We start from the raw sequence: 22,899 nt of genomic DNA, 5'->3' as shown, positions 1-22,899 counted from the left end.
ACTGCACCCCCATCCAGCCTGACAGGCAGCCTGACAGCAGTTCAGTGCCAGCCCCTGGAATTACTGACCTTGCAAAAGCTTCACTGCTGAGAAATCAAGCAAGTTAGCAATAAAATCATAAATAGGAATCCAATTTAAAAAATGCAGAATTTTGTCAGCTGTTTTTTGCTTACAGCAGAAAGCAGCCCCTGGGCAGCTGCCTCTGCAGAGCCTCAGTATCAGGCTTAGGAGGGAGAGATTGTATTTGGGGTGTTCCCTGGTATGACTGTTCCTACAGTCTGACCTCCAGCAGTGTCTGCAACATCACAAGTGGAATTGCTTCATGCAGTGGGTACATCCATGGCCTAGGCAATATTTCACCCAGAGCAATTTTATCTTACCTCTGTTTAAAAAAAAATAAAAATCATCACAAGAAACCTGTAGGCAGAAAAGCAGCGTTCTGTGTTCTCTTTTCATGGAAGCTGTTTTGATGTCATGATCAGCAGGAGAGGCAGCAGCCAGAGCACGGCACTGTGTCTGCAACAGCAGTGCCATTTAGCTCTGAGAATGTCTCACTGTGTCCTTCTCTCTTGTAGCTCCTGTGGAGCCATCTCTGAGTTGTGGTGAGAGGTCTGCTTTACCTATGGCACAGCCAAGAGGAAAAAGTGACCTCTGTGAACAGCAAGATGTGGGGAAGGGAAGGCAGTGGGGAACCAGGCTCAGCCCCATCATCCCTCCTGGAGTTGATGCAAATCCTGCTCAGCTACTACTGGAATCTGCTCACTGTCTTGGTAACTCGAGCTTCTCATAAGCTCTTTAGATGTGCTGTGGCAGGTATGTCAGACAAAATGTTAGACTCAAGGTTTTCTGCAGGCTGGGGGTTGGTCTGTGCAGGTACCAGGCAAAGAAAAGGTAAGGTACCCTTCAGACTGAGTTTTATATGGAGCATCAGGGATTAGAGAGGCCAGAAGTTTTTTATGCAAACATCCTCTATCCTATTTGAAGCTTTTCTGTTCACAGACAGAAAAATTAGAGTTGAGTCTGCAGTCTGGGCTCTTGTACCCCTTCTGCTGTAGGATGGGGTGAGGAGGGAATTCAGGTGAGGCAGCAGCAAAGTGGAAATTATTTCGTGAGGAGCACAGTGTGACTCCAGGGGGCTGGACTGCATTCTGTTGTGAGGAGGTAAAGATTAAATAACCCAAAATTAAAACTTTATTAAGTAGAGGTAGCAGTTGCAAGCAGGCTGCCTGTCCTTGGAAGGAGGCACCAAACAGTTGCTGATTAGACCTTGCCAAGGCCTGTAGTGAGACAACACTTTATAAAACTTCAGGTGTTACTGAAAAAGGGTAGGTTTAGATGAGACATAAGCACAATAAAGGTGTTGAGACACTAGCCCAAAGAAGCTGTGGATGCCCCACCCCTGGAAGTGTGCAAGGCCAGGTTGGATGGGGCTCTGAGCAGCCTAATGGCAGGTGTCCATGTACACAACAGGGGGTTGGAATAGGTGATGTTAATGTCCCTTCCAACCCAAACCATTTTGTGACTCGACTGTTCCATGAGGTGTGTGTACCCAGCACATCTGAAAATGAGGTATCAGCTCTTCACATGTTTTCTGCTTTTTCAAAAAACAGATCTAACAAGAAGCTACAGTAGTGTGCTCCTGTCAGGAGGGGAGTAGGTTTCACCATTTCAGTGTTGAAGAAACATCACTTCTCAAATGGTTGCTATTTGCATTTGTCACTTATAGCTGCTACTTGTAAGAATTCTCAGCATGACATTGCATACTTTTAGTACCTTTTATTCCCTCCTTGTGAGGCCTTCTTTTTAAGTGTTTGCTCCCAAATCTGTTGAGAGTGTGGCAGAAAACATGCTTACTAGCACTTTTTTTTCACACGCAGTTTCAGCTTGAGTGACTTGGATTGTGAAGCTTCTCAGGATGTTTGTGAAGAATGTCTCATAAAGGGATGATGTTGGGAGGTTGATTTCATTATAGTGGTCAAATTTAAATTCTTGTGGCACATTTTATTGCTGAGGTATACTGCATATAGACATCACTTTACAGGCAACATAGTACTTACTCAAGAATTTGTTCGTTTTGGAGCCACAGACCTGCAGCAATCATTAATTAATGTAAAAGAATTGATTTTTTTTCTTAGAGCGTAATTTTTATAGGGTTGAAAGAAGGTTTCCTGAGAAGTAACTCCTGAAATGTAACTGTTCCTGAAAGTAACTCCTTCAGCTTGAATTTTACTGTAAAGGAAATAAACCAAGGGATAATGTCTTGCAGAATTTTTTAAGTGCAAACTGTTCTCCCTCATTTTATTTCCTGATAAAACTTTGTTTCTTCAGAAAGATTTTGCATTTATTTAAGATTTGACATGAATTTTGCCTTTTATTGAAAACTGACTAGTAAATGTTTATTTTTAGGGACTAGCACTTACAGCTAGTTTTCATTTGTGATCAGCTTCAACCTCTCCCCTTTCTCTTGTTTTGCCTTCTGTTACCTCTGCTTAGTTCTGTTCTTTTTTGTCCCTTACCTTTTCTCATCTGCATTTTCCCACTTTCCCAGGGAAGTTTCCTGTTTCTCCTTCAGTTACTGCCTGGGGTCTTTTTCAAAAGTGTAATTTGACCAATGATAATAATCTTTAGGGTTAAAGCAGAAAAAGAAGAGACCAGAACAGAAGTCTGGAGATTAAAGAGGTACATGATGTGAAGAAGGGAGTTCAAGATGACAAGGAAGCCTTATTGTCAGTCTGGAGGGTAAGGCAGCATTGCAGATTCTGGAGATGGAGCAAGAAAATGTCTGATACTGGCCAGAAACATTGGGGAAATGAGGAGGAAGGATGAAAAGGGGAAAAAGGATGGAATTGGGCAGAAATTGTAAAGGCTGGACATAAAGAAAGAAAAGGTGCACCAGAAGGGGGAAGCAGAGCAAAAATCGATGCTTCTCTCCTTTTATCAATTTGAAATCAAGTCCTGCCAGACATACAGATAGAGAAAGAGAATTAAGGGCATAATAAAAGCTGATATGCATCAAGCCCTGATGCTGCCATCATCATTTTTGCCTTGTAGCTCTTTTACTAATTCATAGACAGACATAATATTCTCGTGTCCTTGTCCTACCAAAAGAGTGTTGTGGTTTTATCCTCTGTTGCTTGTGGCATCTGAGTGTCCAAGGTAATGCAGAGATGGCTCAGGATCTCCACAGAGAAGAGGTTCCTGCAATGGTGCAGTGAGATCATTGTCTGCAGGACCCAGAGGAGAGAAACTTCCATTGTCCTGCTCCTGCTTTAGAAAGAAATGGTGGGAACTTTCAGGATTGCTATGTCACACCTTGGGTAAGATACCATTATTAATCAAGGCTGTAGGTTCATGGAAAGAAGTTAGCATGACTCTGGACAGATTTTAGTAATGAATGCTCTTTTAATTACTAACTGGTTATATCTGATAATCTGCCTTTCTATAATTTTACTGAGCATCAAGGCAATGCTCACTGCCCCATGCTTATGTTCTACTTTTTCAACTTTTCTGATTTCTAAAGTAGCTTTACTTTTAGCCCTCTGTAACTTCCATGGAGTTCTAAACTGTGTTGAGTAGTTACATCCAGGGTGCAGAAAATGCCTGGCCAATTTTTTCCAAAACATCTTAGTTCATGTTATCTGGTATTGCATATCTGAAAATGTTCATCATTAGCATAAGTATTAGGATAAGAAAAATTTCATTGTTGTCAGAAACCCTGAAAGTACCATTTTGCTGCTTTGCAGATGAAACTCAAAATACTAATGAGTATTTTTGACTTTCTCACATCATTATTGACAACTTTATTATGCTTCTCTTGTTCTGGACTACTGTGGTTTAATTTAGTCATGATTATGTTTTGAAACTTGTCTTTTGTTGTTCCTTAACTTGTTTCAGCAAGTCTTACACTCTGGCTTAGTCCAGAAAATCAGAGGAAAATTATAAAGAAATTTCCTTTATGTTAATTTTCCTTCTTTGCAATCTAGTCTCTAACCCTCGTTCCCTTGCCAGGCTTATGAGTGCTTGAGTGTTTTATTAGTTATTTAGTTGAAAACATTTTAGGAAATGTTTCTCTAGTATGATTATTTCTAATGAGCTGTGTACTAAACAAAAGTTGTCCATCTGTGGTCTTCTCATCTGCTTTCAAATTACATTGGAAAAGGATATAATCAGAAAACTTGAGGACTTTGTTTAGGAAGAACAGGTACTCTTCAGTTCTGAGCCCTTCAGAAAAATCTCTCCACAAAAGCAGGTCCCTGGATGGGAGCTGAACTCTTGAAAATCTGTTCCTTCAGGCTTTCTTTCCATCTGTTGCTCTGCTGGAACAATAATCCAAGGCTGAACTAATCTCAGAGCAGCAGCAGACAACCTTTGCAACTGGATACTCTCGTTCCAAATGATTTCTAACTGGAGATTTATTCCATCAATTATATATTATCTTACTTTGGGACATGCCAAAGCCATTTAAAATACTGTAAATTAGCATGATGTCCACAAGAAAAAGATTGCTGTGTGAGGTACAGTATCCCTGCAGCCAGCACTTGTGGTGGCAGCTGAATGCTTAGGATTGAGGCTGTGTGAGCTGATGGGCTTTGAATTTCTATTGGGCATCCCTTGGCCAGAGCAATTGAAAATGACCCCTTTTGTCCTGCCTGTTATTATCAGGCAGCTCTGGAAAACGAGCACTGTTGAGTGAAAAGAAAGCAGCAGATGACATTTTGTTTTCTGCACAAACTAGTGTATAGGATCTTTGTTTTCCAGATGTGGTTTTCAAGAAGATGTGCAAATATTGCTGCTATTCTATCTGTAGCTCTTTTGTTCAAGCCTGAACGTAGATCTGTGGGAGTGGGGATGTCCATTTATATAAGTGAGCTCTTCCCTTGTAAAATTCCATGGATACCTAATATACAAGTATATATATTCTGAATAAGTCTTTTTTTTTTTAATATTACTGTAGCACTCCTTTTCTGAAGCATAATTTTACTTCTGTAAAAAAGAGATGGTCATATTTTCAGAGTAACACCTGAAGACTTCTGCCTGTGTGCTGAGATTACATTGCTCTTGATTACAGCACTCACTGTTTTTACCCAGCAGTGAGCATGGGGCAGGGACTCCTCTCTGTAAAGAGACAGTAGACACTGTGATTTAAACCAGTGTCACCCAGCATTGGATCTGTAGTTCCAGTGTTTCACAAATACCTGTCACACACAGGTCTGGAAATCTTCTGACTTTGAAGTGCCTTAGTCATCCTTGTTGCTGTTTTCCACAGCTGACCAGAAAGCTCTTGTGCATTGCTGCTGTGGCAGTGAGACCTGGAGGCTGCCAGATGAGTGACCTACATTGTGTCAGTAAGCAGTAACAGGAGGACTGTGCTCACAAAGTGAGTGAGGTTTGAAAGTCTGCATACAGGGTTTTGTTGACATTTTCATGGGTGATTTGAGGATCATATGGGAGCCAGGAGTCTCAGCTGCACTTTCAAGTGTTCCAGCAGCATGACTAGGTGGATTCATATACTCTAATTTTTGATCATCCAGTTTTGGTCCATGTCAGTTAGAAGTCCAGTCTTTATGTACAGTCACTTAGGAGGCTCTTTTTTAGCCAGAACAGGAGACAGGAGTGTTATTTTTGTTATTCTCACAGTGAAGACATCAGTAGGCTCAACTGGGTAAATAGTTTCTGCTGAACAAAGGATTATGTCATCTTTAGGGCTGGTTTGGTTTTTGTTAAGGTTTTAAAAGTCACTAGAGTGATGCTCCAAAAGTTCACTTGTTTCATAGATGAAGAAATAGCAATAACACGGGTCATCTTCTGCCAGCTGGATGCTGGTATTTCAAAATGTCAGCTGCCAAGATTGTGAGCATGATGTATGAAGAAGGTGCTAATGAAGACTTAATGTTCCTTCATTTTTGTCTTCTCCAAAGACTCTGCATTCCTGCACAAGTCGATTGCACCCTGATACATCACGATCATCGAATTATCTGTCCTTGCAGCCTCTCCTCTGCATGCCTGCCAGCCTGGTGCTTCACAATCAGCTTGGCTCCAGCACAGTCCCTGGGCCATGCTTATGGGGAGGTAGCACCAATATACAGAGAGGGGATGGGTGGGCAGGCAGATGCAGCCTCAGGCCAGCTGCAGAACCTCAGACAGTCTCTTAAACTTCCCACACCCCCTTCTCATCTATTAACCTCTGCTCAGCAGTGCAGTCTGGACTGGCACAGCTAAATACAGAACCGTGGGAATCCTGTTTCCCACTTAGGGACTGACCTCAACAGTGTCCCTGTATGGATACGCTGGAATTACTTGGCAGTCCAACAGTGGCTTCCTTAGAAGGGCAGTGAGGGGAAACAACTTGAAGGCAGAAAAACAATTTCCTCCTGTTCCTACCAGTACCAGTCAAGCCTAGCAGGTCTGGCCCTGGGCCCTGTAGCTGCCAGGGGAGTCCCCTGGCCAAAAAGAAAGTGAGCCTGTGTCAGTGGGCTGGTTTGGTGGCCAGACTACACAACAGGTCATTACCAGGACATCGCAGTTCCATTATTTCTGTTTTACATGCTGTTCTGTATGATGCTCTTTATAATTCTCTTCCCTTTCTTTGGTGTTTCCCACTACTCTGGTATTGTTTACTGCAAAAACTTGAGCTGACAGTAAATTCCTTGCTAACTTCACTGGGGTGGAGACCTGTTGCTTGGCAATGTACTGGCGGTTCCTGTATATAATTACGTGTGCCATGATGGGCTCTTATGCATCAGGAGAGCTGTTGTAACTCTGAATGGACAAGAGGTCTTGTCAAAGACTTTTGGCATTCTGTAGGTTGGCAAATCCTCACCTCTATTGTTATTCACTTCTCAAAGAATACTTTGTGAGGTGTGAATTATGCAAATAAAGGTAGCTTCTTCCATAGTAGATCCAGTTTTATTTGTGTTTGCTAAATCTTTTTTAATGGGGTTTTCAGCTCTGAATGACTCAGTCCTGCTGTTCTTCCAGTTTTGTTGTTGTTTGGTTTACCTTTACCTTTAATACTTAGGGTCATTTGAGTGATAGATCCCTTACTACAGTTAATAAAGCAATGAATCTGAGTTTGTGAAGGTATCCTGGGTGAAAGCTGCCTGTACATATTATAACTTTAGATTTTGACAGGTTTTGGAAGAAGGGTCTTCTGCAAATGCTTCAGATTGAAGCAGTTCCTTGGAGCTGTGCTTTCAAAAGTTGCTCAAATTCAGAAGTTACTCAAGGCATATCCATAATGAATATGCATGCAAAAAAAAAAAATCATTAAAGTTCCTGCTGCTTTAAAATTTTGTCATGAATAGTAGTTGTTGTCACCTACAGATCCCTTTAGAATATCACATAGGGTATATATTTCCAAATAAAGCAATATTTAGGTTCTGCATGGCACTTGCTCTTAGGCTGCATTTGCCACAAAGTCATGGTAGCAAGGTAATACCATCTGTGAGTTCCAGTTTGTTGATAATAAACTTGTGAAAATATCTGGAAGTAACTGGACTCTGCTTTCGTGTGCAGCTGTAATTGGAAGAGGATTTTACAAGACTCTTTAATGTAGTTGGAATGTGTGTGTAATCTTTTGACCTTGTTCTTAGTTTTTGATGAGTATGGCATGTTAAGTGCTGATAATTGGGTTTGCTCTAGGCTGAAACCTGACCTGCTCTCTGCAGAGAAGATCAGATCTTCTATTGGAAGGGGCACTCAAAGGGGCTACCTTAGAAATTGCAGTGCCAGAGCTGCTGAGAGTGAAGATCTCTGAAATATGGCAATTACTTTGGAAGGGCATGTTGTCCTAGGAACTGCTTCTCTTCCAGCCTAGTTTGAATTGGACTTTTCACCCAAAGGTTATTGTCCTCTAAATTTTCTTTTCTGTGCCATCTGGTTTGCCTCATAACTCAAGCTCAATTATTGTGAGAGCTGCCTTGTAGCTTCAGCTGATGGAATGTGAGTCCTGGGTATGAGAGCAAGAGGCAGGTGCTTTTCACTTTGCTCTTGGAAAGGGAGTCAAGTCTCTTTGTTTAAGCCATGTGCAAATGAGGGGAGTGTCTAATACCTTTGTGAAAGGAGTGTGCAGCAATCATAAACAGCAGCAGGAGCTGGCAAGGAAATGGAGCCAAAGGGTTTTTTTAAAATCTGTCCACAGGCATCAGTGCAATGGACCAACTTGCACTTTGTATTTCAAACCATCCTTTTCTGTCTGTGTCAAACTGTGTTGATGGAACTGATCTTTCTTATTTTAAGCTTCTGTGTGGGAGCAGTAAAACTGCTTAAATGTTTCTGAGTAGTAGTTTGCACAGTGCAGCATTGTTAGCTCTGCTTTTCCCATTCCCCTTGGACTCCTTGACATATATTATGAATACACAGCATGGGTCCAGCTAGAGAATGCCAGACCAACTGTCCCTCCAGGTCAGTATCCCGTTCCTGCCAGCAATTAACAGATGCCTGTGTACCTTTGCCTAAACCTTTCCTAGCCTCCCACCATCTATTTTCAGCTTATGAGACTTTCTAGCCATAAATCTTGCTTGTTAAAGGAAGAGTTGCAGCTAACTTTCTTTTCTCTTATGTTTTAGAACTAAAAAAGCAAAGAAGACACCTGCTCCTCCAGCCAAGGAAGAGAAGCCCAAATTAACCATTTTTGAAGAGGAGGTGGATCCAAATGAAGGACTCTTTGGCCCAGAAAAAGATTTCTCATCAATTGGTCCCAGAAGAAAGATTAAAGAGAGTAAATCTGTTCTATATTTGTATATACATGGATTGTTTTATCTAAAGCATGTGTATAACTGAGCCTTTGAATTGCAGTGATGCATAGTATACAGGCTAAATAATGTCTTGGAAATGTTAAGGCAAATCTTCAGCTGAGCAGAATCATCTAGAATCAGTCAGAAAGAACGAGTGAAACCTGTAGCTTTCATAGCTGTTCTCTGTAAACATTTTGAACTGGGATATTAAGGTCTGTGGGAGCTGGCTGTCCCACAGTCACTCATGCCACACTAAGAGGAGTAATGTGACCTACTTTTGAGTGCAAGGAAAAAGCAGATTTATCAAGTCCTTGGAGTGCAGAGTATTGGAGTCCACTTTGTGGAGTCCACTTTGGACTGGAAGTGGAAGTCCAGTGGAAGTCCTTCCACTGGAAGTCCAAAGTGGACTCCACAAAGTGGACTCTACCTTGGAGTCCACTTTGTGGACTGGAAGTCTTTGGAAGAAAAGAATTGTCTACATAATCTGTTTTTCCAACCCACCTAGCCAGATTTACTAGGTAGTGCAGGCCTTGTGTTACATATTGTGATTTAAATACAGCAGCTTCTGATTCCCCTTTCTAGATCTGAAGTTATTTGAAGACCCAGACCTCGGTGGGGTGGTGAGACTGGGTGACTCACTCCTGCTGCCAGCTGCCTGTGAGCACAGCAAGTATGTGCTGAGCAGGGATCCTGAGGAGGACACTGAGGAGCTGCTGAGGTACTCATCTCAAATCTGTCATGTGGGATGAAGGTGGTCTGATCTATTCTGATCTATTTAGATCTTGAAAGAGATTAATTTGGGGACAAAGCTTAAATACTCAATGCAAATTGTGAATCAATACTTGTATCAACAAGTAAAAAGTAAGATGTGTGTCATGGAGCTTGGACATCAAACACATTAAAAAGGAAATTAGGAAGACCCTTTGAGAAAGGTGGAGTGCAAGGAATTGTCCTGTGACTCCAAAGGAAGAGCCTTGAACGCCCAAGGTGTGCTATCTTATTCTTGTTTTCTAACATGACACTTTTGCCTTCTGCAAATGATCCACAGGGAAACTGACCTCCACTGTGAAAAGTGGGGAACAAAGCCCAGAGATAAAGAGCAGTTCAGCTTCAGGGCCCTGAAACCAGGGGCTCATGCCACAGGAGGAATGATTTTCATGCTGATGGCTCACAGACTTCCATGCATGTTTCCAGGAGGGATCCTGTGCATACCTCCACAGCCATAAAGGATTCTTTATCGCCCTGTGTTTAATTTTTAATCTAGTGGGAAGGAGGGCTGGAGCTCAGAGTTGCAGGAGGGTATAATATATTGCTTCTCCCTTGGTAGTGTAGCACTGGAACACATCAGCACACCATGGATTTACCCCTGACACCTCCCTCCCAGGGCGGGTTTGCCTGCACTGATAATCCTCCAGAGATCGAGCAGGGAACCAGTGCTTGGAGAGACACAGGGAATCTGTGCTGCAGTAATGAGTCACATTCATTCCTTCTGGGTCTCAAGCTGGCATCTGAATGATGAGGCCTGCCTGCTTCCAGTGCTAATTTGTGTCAACCAGCTCCTGTTAGGATGTATGATTTCCACAGCAGGTACTAAACCCAGGAGAGAGACTCTGTGTGTGGTTTCAAACCTCTCCTGAAGCAGGTAATTCTGCAGCTATTGCTTTCTACTCATGGGAAAGTGCTGGCTATCTCAGCAGTAATACCTGGCTGACTTTAAACAAAGGTTAAATTGGTCTGGGTGCCATCTTGCATTAGACCCTGACAGCCCACCTGATGTTTGTAGAAGCTGATGAGGCAGGACATGACCTGATTTCATGCTGTGGTATACTGAGAGCAAACACACGTGTTCTTGCAATATTTTCTTGTCTGCTAGGGATCTCAGCATACAGCATTTCATCCAGAGTGTTCATATGACTAGAGGAGAAGGGCCTGTTACCCTGCAGTCCTTGCATTTTTATCCACTAGAGAGAACTTCTCCATCTGTTGTGTTACTGTCTTTGGATTATATATGTTCAGGGAAAGGTCTCTGAAGTGTGCTCTGAGACCAACAGACCATGCTTTCAGATCAGTTTGGGATCATCAACAGCAGCAGCACACACAGATGGTTATGGGAACCCATGGGAAAAGATCAATTTCTTTTAAATTCCAGTAGTTTTTGTTTATTCCTGATTTGTCTCAGTGCTTCCAATAGTTGATCAGTCATCCAGGTCCAAGTGGAAATGATTACCTGTAATGAAGCAGAAAATCATGCAAGTGGTCCAATGGGAAAGTTGCTATGGGAATCCAGAGGCAACTCCGTGCATGAGGTATAGGCAGATAGGTCAGAATCTGTTGACCTGTTCAGGTGCCTAACACCCTCTGAAACCCCCTGGTAAACCCAGTTCATGGTGTTATCTGCACATCAGAGTGGGCTGGTGAACTCAGTGCAAGACAGTTGAGGGTAAAGGAGAAGCTGTTGTCCAAGAGGAGAGGAGGAGTGGCAGTACTGTTTTAACCTAGTGCAACACTTCACCTCCCCTCTGTGCAAGTTCACTGCAGCCACCTGAAATCCAGTGGTAGGGCAAAATGCACTTTGTTTTCTGTTCAGCTGGAAGCCTCAGCAGAACAGTCAGGTCTCAGAATGTAGAGGCAGCATTTGAATCCTCTCCCACCTCCCCTTCCCACAAACTGGTGCTGAATGTTCCTGCAGGGCAGAACCACAGGCTGTTTTCAAGGCAGTGACCCTTTGTGGTGAGATGTAGAACATAAGCTGCACTCTGCTATCTCCCTGCATGGGAGCTTGAGCTTATTTTGAGGTCTAAGAATAAGTCTTGCCTTTGCCCTGTATGTGTTGACAATTACTCTGCTTTCCCAAAAGGGACTGAAGAAATCTCTCTGCAGCCCTGAGGTCAGAGTAGGAGCTGTGACAGCCCATTCCTTTAGCAGGCTAGAGCTGGATATGCTACTAGAAATGGAAATGGAAACCTCTTGGTCTCTTGGATATAGTCAGTTCTATCATACCAAAAGTTCATGTGGACACATTTTGTTGAGATCTTGGGCTGTCCTGAGCTATGATGCACCAGCAGGTCTGTGGTAGGTCCAGAAAGCTGGACATGTACACTGCACTCCAGTGGAGTAGATGAATAATGCAGATGTGTGAGCTCTCCACTGGTGCAGTTAACATTCACATGTACCTCAGGGTCTGCTCTCATGTGTGTGGTAGATCTGAGAAGTGGCTGACTCACTCTGAATCATGGGCAGAGTTAGAAGAGAGCTGCCTAAGGCAGAGGGCAGAACCTTCTTCCAGAGGGGGATGAGAAGAAGATAAGGTCCAGAGCAGAACACAGGAGAAACCAAATCCTTTGTGATCTTTATGGTACCTGAGTGGTTTAGTAGCAGTAGCCCAGAGCAGTGTCAGCACAGCAGTGAATCCTCAGCAGTGGCTGTAACTCATGAGGCAGAGGCTGTTAGGGAGACAAATGAGTCTGCAAAATGTGCGTGGGCTGGGCTTGTCACAACATGAGGGAGAAGAGAATCTGATGAACGTTCTCACTGCAAACTGAAGACTGTGCTCTCTGTGGATACTTGCTCATATGAAATGAGAATTACTGTTTTAAATAGAGTCACCAACTTGACATTAAGAAGTGCTGAGCATTGAGAAGAACCAATTGCATTCTAAGTGCAGTGAGAGATTTCATGGGCTTTATCCCATGGGACTCTACAAAGCAGATCCCTGAAGAGGCCAAAGTTTGCTCTCCTGAAATCCAGGGTTTGCTGAGCACCCATTTCACTGCCATGAGATATTCAAACTCCACCATTTCATGGTCTCTGCAGCCCAGCTGCCCTGGAGCTTTACATTCCCCACCAGCCCCTACTCATTGGTAAGAATGAGGTCCAGCCTAACACTTCTCCTTGTTGCCTCCTTTGTTACTTGGAGAAGTAAATTGGTCTCAATGCATTTGAGGGACCTCCTACATTGCTTAAGCCTTGCTGGCTGTCCTTCCAGCAGATAATGGAGTGGTTGAAGTCCTCTATGGGGACCAAGGTTTGTAAACGTGAAGCTGCTTCTGTCAGAGGAGTACCTTATCCACTCACTCTTCCTGGTCTGGTGGCCTGTAGCAAACCCCCACAATAATGTCCCCTGTCCCTGCCTTCCCTTTGATCCTGACCCTTGAGTTCTTGGATGGCTCCTCAGCCGAGGCTCATGGCTGAGCTCTGTGCACTCCAGCTGCTCATTGGCACAGAGGGTGACAGTCCTTAATGTCCCCTGCCTGTCCTTCCTGAAGAGCCTGTATCCTTCCATTCCAGCACTCCAGTCCCAAGACCTGTCCCACCATGTCTCCATGATGCCAGTGAGATCATAGCCCTGCAGGCATGCACTCTTCTGCCTCATTAATCTCAATCATGCCTGCCTGGTGTGATGGATCAGGTTTTTGTGGAAAACCAATGCTGGAATTGATCCTGTGAATGCTGCAGCAGCTCTGTGTGCCCACAGAATTACATAAATTATCACACATCCTAGCCTGAAATAATTATCACAGCTGTCTGAGCAGCCTTTCAGGAGAGATTTAATTAGCTTCACCTTTGATAATGAATAGGAAGCTGAGATGGAAGGAAGCAGCTGTGAGCACATTTGTCTTTTTCCAGTGCTGAAAAAAAGTGTCAGCAGCAGGATCCCAGTTTTACTGCCCTGTGATGGCAGATCTGGTGTGTTCCTTCTTAGGATTACAGTGATAACCCTTTCAGGAGCACTATACTTTTTAAAGCTGAGGCTGATTGTGAAACTGCACCCCAGACACTGTTCAGCCCATTGAGCAGGTTCATCAGCTTCAGGTTTGCCAAGGAACCGCTGCCACCCTTGAAGCAGAAAATGTTTGTGTGTTTTTCTTTCAGCAGGCATTAGCAGATGCTGAATTCAGAGACTAACACATCTTCAACCTATCCAGGAGTCGCGTGGAGCAGCATTTCCAGCACCAATGCTCACTGACTTGACAGTATGAGAACAACACTATAGTTGGGAAAAAAGCTTTGAGAAACTCCAGAGGGTTTATATGTAGATCCTTTGGGGAGATTATTTGGGCAATGTACAGGTGGAAGAGAAGGTTGCAATAACTGAGTCAGAAATTTCCTGACCACTCCAGGGCAGTTTCTCTTGCTTGCTATGACAGAACTGTGGGGAAAGGTCCTTGATTTGGCTGTAGTAGGTTACAGAAAAACAAATTCTTCTGTGATGGTTTTTGAGAATATATTTATTTCATTCCTGTGATGTATCAGGATGCTACTTGCAAGCATTAGAAAAGCTATAAAGAAAACTTGCCAAGAGAACAAATAGTTTTTTGCTAGACCAGAAACATTAATCCTTTCCCCACCCCAAGGAAAATGTACAGGTTGTGTAGAATAATGTACAGAGGCAATGTGGGGTCCTAGTGCAGCAAGAGATGCTTTTGCTGGGCTTGAGACCCACCAGATTTAAACCGTCTTGCCCCAGGTTGTTTGCATTTTTGACAGACATCATCAGCTCAAGGGGCAAAAGCTGCCTGCTTTCCCCTGCCCCAGCTGTGCCTTTGGGTGGTGATTGGGGAACTTTCTAGAGAGGCAGGAGAGAGAGGTTTAAACTTTTTTAGGCTGGAAAAATTGACTTTTCTCATTTACAAGGTGAGTGATGTAACCAGCAGGCTGATTTCCTCAGAGGGCTTCTTGTGGGACTTACCTGCACTAGTGAGCCTGTTCTCTGGCACTCAGCCAGGCAGCAGCACAGGCTGCCTGCATCCTGCTGTTGGACTCTGCAGCTGCAGGACAAGGGCACTGTGTGCAGCTGCTTCCAAGGAATGGTCACTGTCCTGCTCCAGCTTCAAGCTGTGCTGAAGAGGTTTTTGGAGGATGGCTAATCTCTCCCAGCCCAAAGCCATGCCAGTGGTTCTTGTAGCATTTAAACAATACAGACTGTCACATTCCAGTGTCCAGACATATTTCCTGGCCCTGCTTAAAATACCATTGTGAATTTACCTGTAATGGATTGCCTGGGAAAGCTGAAGCAGGAGGAGAGAGATCTCCTTCACAGCCCCCAGTGCTTGGCATTCCTGGGAGTAACTCCAGCCTGTATCTTTTCCCAGGGTCTTGCTGGACATCACGTTGTCCCTCCTGACCATAGCAGTGTGATGGGCATCAGATACTTTGAAGTCTCCTGCCTATTTTTGGGCACAAGTCTTTTCCCAAGTTGTAGATGTGATGTCACAGCACTTCCCAAGGCTTCACCAAGGAATCTCTCGTACTTTGAACACCAGACAAAATAAAGAACATAAGATGGCAAAATATTGAAGTCTGTTCTGCAAGAACTGCAGTTAGTTACACAACTGAGCTTCAAGCATGAGCCTTTTGTATTCTTAACAAATTATGGGGGTCTTTGTCTCTTGCTTTCATTACAGATTCTCCTCATTAAAGCATTCCCAGCAAGCAGAGGTCACTATCCCCATCATGTTGTACGTGCAGACAGTCATTCCTGTCCCAAAATTCTGGTCCAGAGAGAAGGGACAAAGTCCAGAGAAATGGCATCTAAAATGTTGATGTTCTTGTGGCAGCTGCATCTGTCTCCAAGTCAGAACTCATTTACTGTCTGGAAGTCCACATGCCAGCAGTCATGAAGGGCTTTGTGACAGCCTTTCTTCAGTAAAGGCTTTGATTGCTTTCTTTTGGAATTCTGAGAGAATTTCCACCAATAGAGTCAGTGAATCAGCACAACAATATGGCAAGAATTTTAAACAATGTGGTGCTGCTTTTCTTTTACAGAAATAGAAAGAGACTAATTAAAGAATGATTAATTACATGGACTCTCTGTCTGATTGTCTATAAAAAAGATGGGGTGGGAAGGTTCTTCCTTTAATCTTGTTTCAGAATAATTGCTTGATTTTTTTCTTCCTCCTCCTGGCCTGGAGTTAAATATGGTGGCAGTTATGCACTGTAACAATTCATTTGCTTTCAAGAAATAGAAGTCCTTGTTTCTATCTCTGCCTGAGGCACTTTGCATTTTACCTCTTTAGTTTTGCAAAGACAGTTGTGTCTCACATGATCAAACAGCAGTGGATCAAACAGCTTGCCTAGCACTGCAGTACTGAAAAGCAGGTTTTGAGACAAAGACCTCATATTATCTGCTGTGTTCTCTCTAAGAGACTTCTGTCTAACCAAGGTCTTGAAAAAATCCAGGACAGAAAAAGGAAATTACATCATCAGCTTCCAGACTTTCTTCTGCAGAATCTTGGGTTTAAAAGCAGAACACTGAACCCCCACCCCTAAAGACCCCCACAACCTGCTGGACTAGATCTTTTGGGGGTATGTTTTTGTGCTGAGTGGGTTTTTTGCTGTGATTAGCACAGAAACTGGAGTAGAGAACTCAGAAGTTTTATCATCAGGTTAGTGAGCTTGCTGCTTTTTCTGGGTAGTGCGCCTAGTTCAAAATCCTGCTTCCTCCATATGGTCTCTATGTATTGTGCTTTGTTCCTCTGCTTATTATCTTTTCTGTTATTTAAGACCAAAACTTTATGACTTGGATGCTGATTCATTCACTATTTGTTTATGCCAAGAAGGGAGGCTTCAGAAATACCAGCCTTAACAAGTTTTGTTTATTACAGAGCAAAGAGAACAAGAACATGTCTTGGCAATATGATCACAGGTGTGATACCTCTTGGATATCAGAGTTTGCAACAAACAGAAAGGCCTGGGTTAAATGAAATTAATTTCTTTGTAGATGAGGAATTCAGAAATACAGAGAGTGTGTTTTGTAAGTTAAGTAGGATATGTCACCCACAAAGAATCATGGAAAATAAAAGACATCAGAAATCTTATATAAATAAAAGAGAATATAATCTCCAGAGTTACTTAGAGGATGAAATTTGAGGTGCTGGTTGCTTGTAATACCAGAGGTAGAGTTCAAGGCGCAGAACTCTGGGGCAGTGAATGGCTCTATCAGCTGGTCTGTTTAGTTTTAGATATCAGTGTTCATGCTCTTGGTTTTACAAGAGCAGCCTTCGTTAAAAGTGATTCTTTTAAGTTTCCCTTTGGGAGTCACAAGAAGATCTGTCTGACTTGAGGAATGGTTTCACCTTAAAGATTTCTGACTGTCTCTACACCAGAAAATTAAGGCTAATCCTTATTGACTTCATGGCTGGTTTATGGTGGGTGTAGTTTGTCTCAGCCTGGGCAGTAGTGTTGTAAGTTCCTCTCAGGTTTTAATGAAGGTGAACACGAAAAAGAAACACCTGAAATCATGCAGTGTATCTTAGTAGTGGGAGCCTTAGCTTGAGGGGGCTGTAGCTCTTGAAATACCTATGGTTTTGACATTCAAACACTATTCACTGGGGATGGAGGAATAAAGTGTCTCAGAGATGCTGGTTCTTTGATCATGTTCCTGGTCATCCTGGACAGTTAGGCAACTCATCAGTTGCTTCCCAAATTATGGAAAAGCTGAGCTTTACTTTAAACTGTCTGCAGAAAGCCCCACCAGTTGTACTGCTGTGTGGTAGAGGCATTTACAGTACCTCTCCTGAGGCAACTAGTGAACAGAGAGAGAAAGGGAGGAATCACTGTCCCATTTAGGAAACATAAATTATCCCAAGGGTTTCACAGGCATCTGGGTAACCCCCCAAGATGCCTCATTGCCTGGCAGTGAGGAAGCTATAAACTGGATATTAGGAAAAGGTTTTTGACCCAGAGGGTGGCTGGGCACTGGAACAGCTCCCCAGGGCACTGGACACAGCACCAGCCTGATAGAGCTCAAGGAGCATTTGGACAACTCTCTCAGGCACATGGTGACCCTTAGGATGTCCTGTGCAGGTCCAGGAGTTGGACTTGATGATCCTGATGGGTCCCTTCCAGATCAGGATATTTATTGGTCCCATGATTCTAACTACAAAAGGCAAATGAGAGGAAGAACCAAAAAATACATGACTTGAAATGATTTATTCATGCCATAAGGAATGCCTACCTATGGGTAATGGAGAAGAAGAAACTAAAACTTAGACTTTAGTACCATATCCTGTTCCAATGAGTGGAGCTGCTGAAGAGAATCCTTCTTTTACTTTACTCCATATTTGGCTTTCCAAAGACACACAGTTCTTGGAGTCACCAGATAATCTATGATAAGGACTCTCCTAAAATCTTCTAACAGCTCATGTGGGAATAGAGTTGGGCATGCACAGCCTGCTGCATATCTAATAGGGTCAAACAATGCAGATAGAAAATACCCTGAACTATTTGATGTATTCTGGGTTATTACAGTAGGAATCAGCAGCAAATTATCATCAAAAAGAGTTGTTGTATGTGGTCACAGATTGCAAAAATTCTTCAGTGTCCCAGAACTAAATATGAACATGGAATTTTTAAATCCATTAGTGTTTGCAGTTTCTCATGATTGATCATGGGGATGCTCAATCTCAGTTTTGGGTGATGGGGATGAAGAGGAAACAGAGTTGAATGTGGATACTTTTACTTTCCCATGAAAATTTATGGGGAAGCAAAGCATCCTGTCACAAATACATTTTTTTTCCCAAACTAAAATAAAGTTTGGTGGTTTTAGTAATCACTAATTGCCTTTAATTTAGACATTTGAAAACATGCTGTAAAATTTACTTGCACAACCACATTATAAAAAATATGGTTCTTATGGAAACTTCTATGGAGAGAGAAATTTATCAGAGTAGATCCTTTCCTGCAGAAAGTTTTGTTTTGAAAGATTGCATTTTCTTACAGAACAAAAAGCAGTTCAGAAATTCTCAGGATGTTACTGATGTTTTCTTTTCATTCCAGAGTTGAAGATGATTTTGAGAAACTCTTAGAGGTTACCTCCAAACCAAAACCTAAGGTCCCACCAAAACCACCTCTGCCTCAGAAGCCAGCAGTTGCCCCCAGGAGCACTAATTCACCTTCACTGGCAAAGCAAAAGGAAAACAGGATTCAGACGATGAATGAAGTGGACATTCTCCAGTATATCCAGGAAAATGAATCCATCAACAACCAGGATACCAGTCTTTTTTGAACAGATGTATTTTTAAAATGTCCTGATGGCTTCTTGTCCCCACCTCCCAGTGAGCTCCAGTGACAGCAGCAAGAACTGACCAGGTTCTTCTGCTGTCACAGTGCTCATTTGTGTACCAGGATACAGAGAGCAGCAGGTTTGAGTAGCAGAACCTCCCTGTGAGGTTTGCAAAACAGTGGAGCTGTGATCTAATGTTGCCTTAGATTTTCAGGGTTTCACAGGGAACCTGAACAAGGATGTAGCACCACAGGTTGTCTACTGCTATTTTAGTATCAACATTGTACAGTTTTGGCCAGTTGATTGAAAATGGTGAGGATGTTGTACACATGGCAACTGTGAGTAACGTCCAACAAATGGTCTCAGGCATGATAGGATGCTGTTCCTGTAATTTTTAGATAGTGTTTTTCAGCTCAGTGGAAAGGCCATTTTCCTTTTATCCTGTGTGTTCTTGTAGCAGCCTTTTCCTCCCTGACTTGTATTTTGGTAATTTTTAACAGGAACTGCTAAATATAGTTAACAGTTCCTCTGTCTTTCCATGGAACATTGAAATCCCAGCTAACCCTGACAATCTGCTGCCTTAATTGCTGCACAAATACCAATTTGTAAGAGAACTTTAGGCCTGCAAAGACCATGCTATACATCTCTGATTCCCAGGGAGAATATCAGATGACTGGGGGTGGCAAAGAACACTCTCCAGACATAGATGGAGGGTGCAGTGCCTAGGAGGTTTGGATGCTGTAGGACTCCTGTGAACTCCAGATTCACAAGGGCTAATTTTTTCCAGCCAAGTCTTCCTGGGTTTCCACTGTAGTTAGTGGAGAGAAAGAAGAGCTTCTCCAGATCATTCAGTGCAGGTGTGTTAATGGAGGAAATCTGAATTGCTCTCTGGAGTCACTCTTTCTCTCCTGTTCCTTCGCTTCTCCCAGAATTTTTAAGAACCAGCCATGGTGATTAATTCCACTAAGTAAAATGAGTGTGTGTGATAAGATGGAGGTCTGTTCTTTACCATATGATGGTTAAAATAAGGGAGGACAAACTTGGCATTATCTAGAGGAAAAAAAAAATGGGAAGAGAATATACTGGAGAAATTTTAATATGCAAGAGAAGAAAAACATTGTAGAATAGGTATCCAAGACTCCCTCTTCTTGTCAAACTCAGGCACTCTGGTTGAAGATATTAAATTTACACCTAATGTGGGTTTATACCTGCTGTCATGCAGTTTCCTGAACTCATTCCATGTGTGGTCTAGCTAGAGATGAAGACTAGCTCCCCAGAGGGAAAATTTTAATATATTTAAGCCATATCATCATCTCAATATTTGCCTTTCTAATATAGAATAAAATAAATAGAAAACACTATCTATTTTTAATAATGAAATTATTTCTATTAGCATTTCTTTTTTAAGCCAGTGGGAAATATTATAAAGGTATTTTGCTTTGATGGGACAGATAAAATATAACCATTTGTTCTCCTCTGTGTATGGTATGTTTTACTATAATAAAATATTTTGCTAACCTGCAGGTGTTACTGTTGTTGCTGTGTTCTCTGAGTTGTACAGTAGCAGCAAAGAATCGATTCCATTTAGCTCAGGAGTGCTGTGTGGTGTTAAAGTGTAAATAACTATGAAACTGAAAATGTAGCTGTGCTCATATTTCCTTTGAGAGCAGCTAAAGGCAGAACCAAAGGTACTACCTGGTCCTGTCTGTCCCCCAGTGTCCTGGTGCAATTAGGAATAAAAAAGGTGAATAAAAGCAGTGAGGAGAAAATAAATCCCTTGCCCAAGAACAGGCAGGGAATAGCAGGTAGGAAAAATTAATTCAGGGCAACTTTCCTGTTGCACTCCCTGCTGTCATGAACAACCACTATATTTAACTGAGGGCTCAGGGAGCATCATCTCCATTTTACTCAGCACTGTTTGGGAACACTGCCTGCATTTCTGTATTTTTGGACCACAGCCCACCCATCACATAGCCTGAACACTGCTAAAACTTCCCAACTGCGGGCCATGGATTTAATGATCAGGACAGTGAATGCAGTTCTTCACCCTCCTTAAATGGCCAAGGAATATTTTGCCCCCCAGCTCTCCCTAAAATTGTCAAATTACCTCAGCACAGGGAAGGAAGAGCTGTTAATTGTTTCCTGTGCTAGATTTTTAAGATTATTTTGAGGTCAGTATTTTACTTCAGAAAAAAAAATCTAGCATTCCTGTCAAGAAACTAATATAAAAGGATCCTTCATAAACCCTGGTGTTATGCTTTTGTTTTACAATGCAAATGTCTAGCTGCAGTCATATTTTTGGGCACTAAGAGGTGAGTTACAGTCATTGAATACATTATATATAATGAATCATTATTATACAAGAGAAGAATGTCAGACAAAGGTAGCTGAGAAAAATTGAACATACTATTAGAAATGACATAGGGAAGCTATACAACATACTTTGCATCCTGCCAGAAGAGAACTTTAATTTTTTTCTTTCTTTAATATTTTACTTCTAGTAGCAGCTATTTGATTAGCCTGCTCTTGACAAGTCTTGAAATTCAATTATGGACTCTAATGTAGTTCTTGGCTGTCAGTCATCACCTTCCAACATCAGTAATAGAGTTCATCAAAAGATTTGACAAGAGTTATATTTAAATCCTTCAAAGATGGGGAGGTTAGTTAGAACTCATAATAGATACCTCTATTGCCTTATAAGCAGCTTCTTGTTTTGCATAACATTCTGCTTGCTCTGTGGTACAGCACTAATTGACAACTAACACTGTTTTCTTCATTATTTGGGTCACAGTTAAACAAATTATTTCCCCAAGCTGCGTATTTCACAGATGAGTTGCGGGTCATCTGCTCAGGTCTCTTCAGTTGCTGAATTTTTAGGAAAGCTAATTCCCATGTAGCACTTAAGGCCTAGTTCTGTCAGTGACAATTTGGGTTGAGTTGTAAAACAAAATATTAATTGAAACCGATATTTCTGCTAATTTTTGTCCAGATGTGAGCTTCTGCAAAGAAGCTGAGCTGGGTACAGCAGAATACACAAGTCAACCTCTGATTTAAGGTCATGAAAATCCAGCATGCTCAAGGGCATTACCCACTGTAAATGAGCAATCCCTGAGGTTGTTAGATTTAATACTGAGTACCACCAGAAAGCACTGATGTTTCACTTAAAAATGTGACTGTCACTAATTCACCAAGGAGTCTTGAATCTTTGTGTGTGCATGCATCAACCACATTTCATCTCAATTGAAGTGATCACACATTTGTGACAGTTTAAATGTCTGTGGGTCAAGAAGATAGAAGCCTTTTACTGTGAAGTTTTATCTGTATTTTTTATCTGTATTCTTACTTTTCATCTCAACATCAAAAACTGGAGTAAATTAATTCACTTGCTTTCTGTATTGTGCCCATTTCTTCATTAATTTATCTTTAAACCCTCCTGATCCAATTTTTTTCAGCCCTCACCATATCACTGATTTTCTTTTAAAGTATCCTGCATATTGTTATTTCATGTCATGCATTGAACCTAATGAAGAATTCAAGTGATGGGAAAATCTTTGTGCACTGCTTTGAGTAAAGATACTAGCACTGCAAGGTGGTAAATTAAATTAATTGTCAAATTAAGTGCTGCTGTGAGAGTTCAGAAGTCAATAAAGCTGCTTGAAGAATTGATTAGTTCTAGATATTTGGGGACTAAGTTTTAGTCACACCAAGATGTTATAGATGCCTAAAATTTAAATGGGGTCAAGGAGAAACCAGTTAGATTAATGGAAGGGAAATCAGTTGATGGTTATGCCACTCAGAGCGTGGAAAGTCTTTCAGCTACAAGTTACTGGAAACAAGGAGAATACTCAGCAGCCAAACATTGCCATATTTCCCTAGAGTGATTTGGTTTTGGCTGTTGTAAGGAATACTGTTCTGGGCTAACCCAAAACTCACATGGAATGAGTCACTCAGGGAGGATCTGATGACTGAGGGGGCAGAACATATGCAGTGCTTTATCACCCTGCTTCCCAGCACCCTCCATAAGATCCCTCCACTGGCCTTACAACAACAAAGCAGGTTCTCCTGTTTACTCAGGAGAAAGTCCTGGAGTCAGTGAAAATTTTGGTTTCCAATCTATACTTTTTCAAAAGTTGTTTTTTGACATTTAGTGAGCAGTAAAAG

General features: G+C 42.1%; 1 protein-coding gene across 1 annotated transcript in view; it reads left to right on the top strand.

The window, feature by feature from the left end:
• HS1BP3 (HCLS1 binding protein 3) overlaps positions 1-20,261 on the top strand; it is a 57,642-nt gene extending 37,381 nt beyond the window's left edge. Inside the window, exons 5-7 of the mRNA XM_009095628.4 lie at positions 8,568-8,719; positions 9,318-9,453; positions 18,513-20,261. Of these exons, the coding sequence (XP_009093876.1) occupies positions 8,568-8,719; positions 9,318-9,453; positions 18,513-18,741 (517 nt within the window). The 3' untranslated portion in view covers positions 18,742-20,261. The remainder of the gene's footprint in view (positions 1-8,567; positions 8,720-9,317; positions 9,454-18,512) is intronic.
• The last annotated feature ends 2,638 nt before the right edge of the window (positions 20,262-22,899 follow it).

The sequence above is a fragment of the Serinus canaria genome, chromosome 3 (assembly GCF_022539315.1).
Source record: "Serinus canaria isolate serCan28SL12 chromosome 3, serCan2020, whole genome shotgun sequence".
NCBI classification, from domain to species: Eukaryota; Metazoa; Chordata; class Aves; order Passeriformes; family Fringillidae; genus Serinus; species Serinus canaria.
This window is presented reverse-complemented; position numbering and strand designations above follow the sequence as displayed.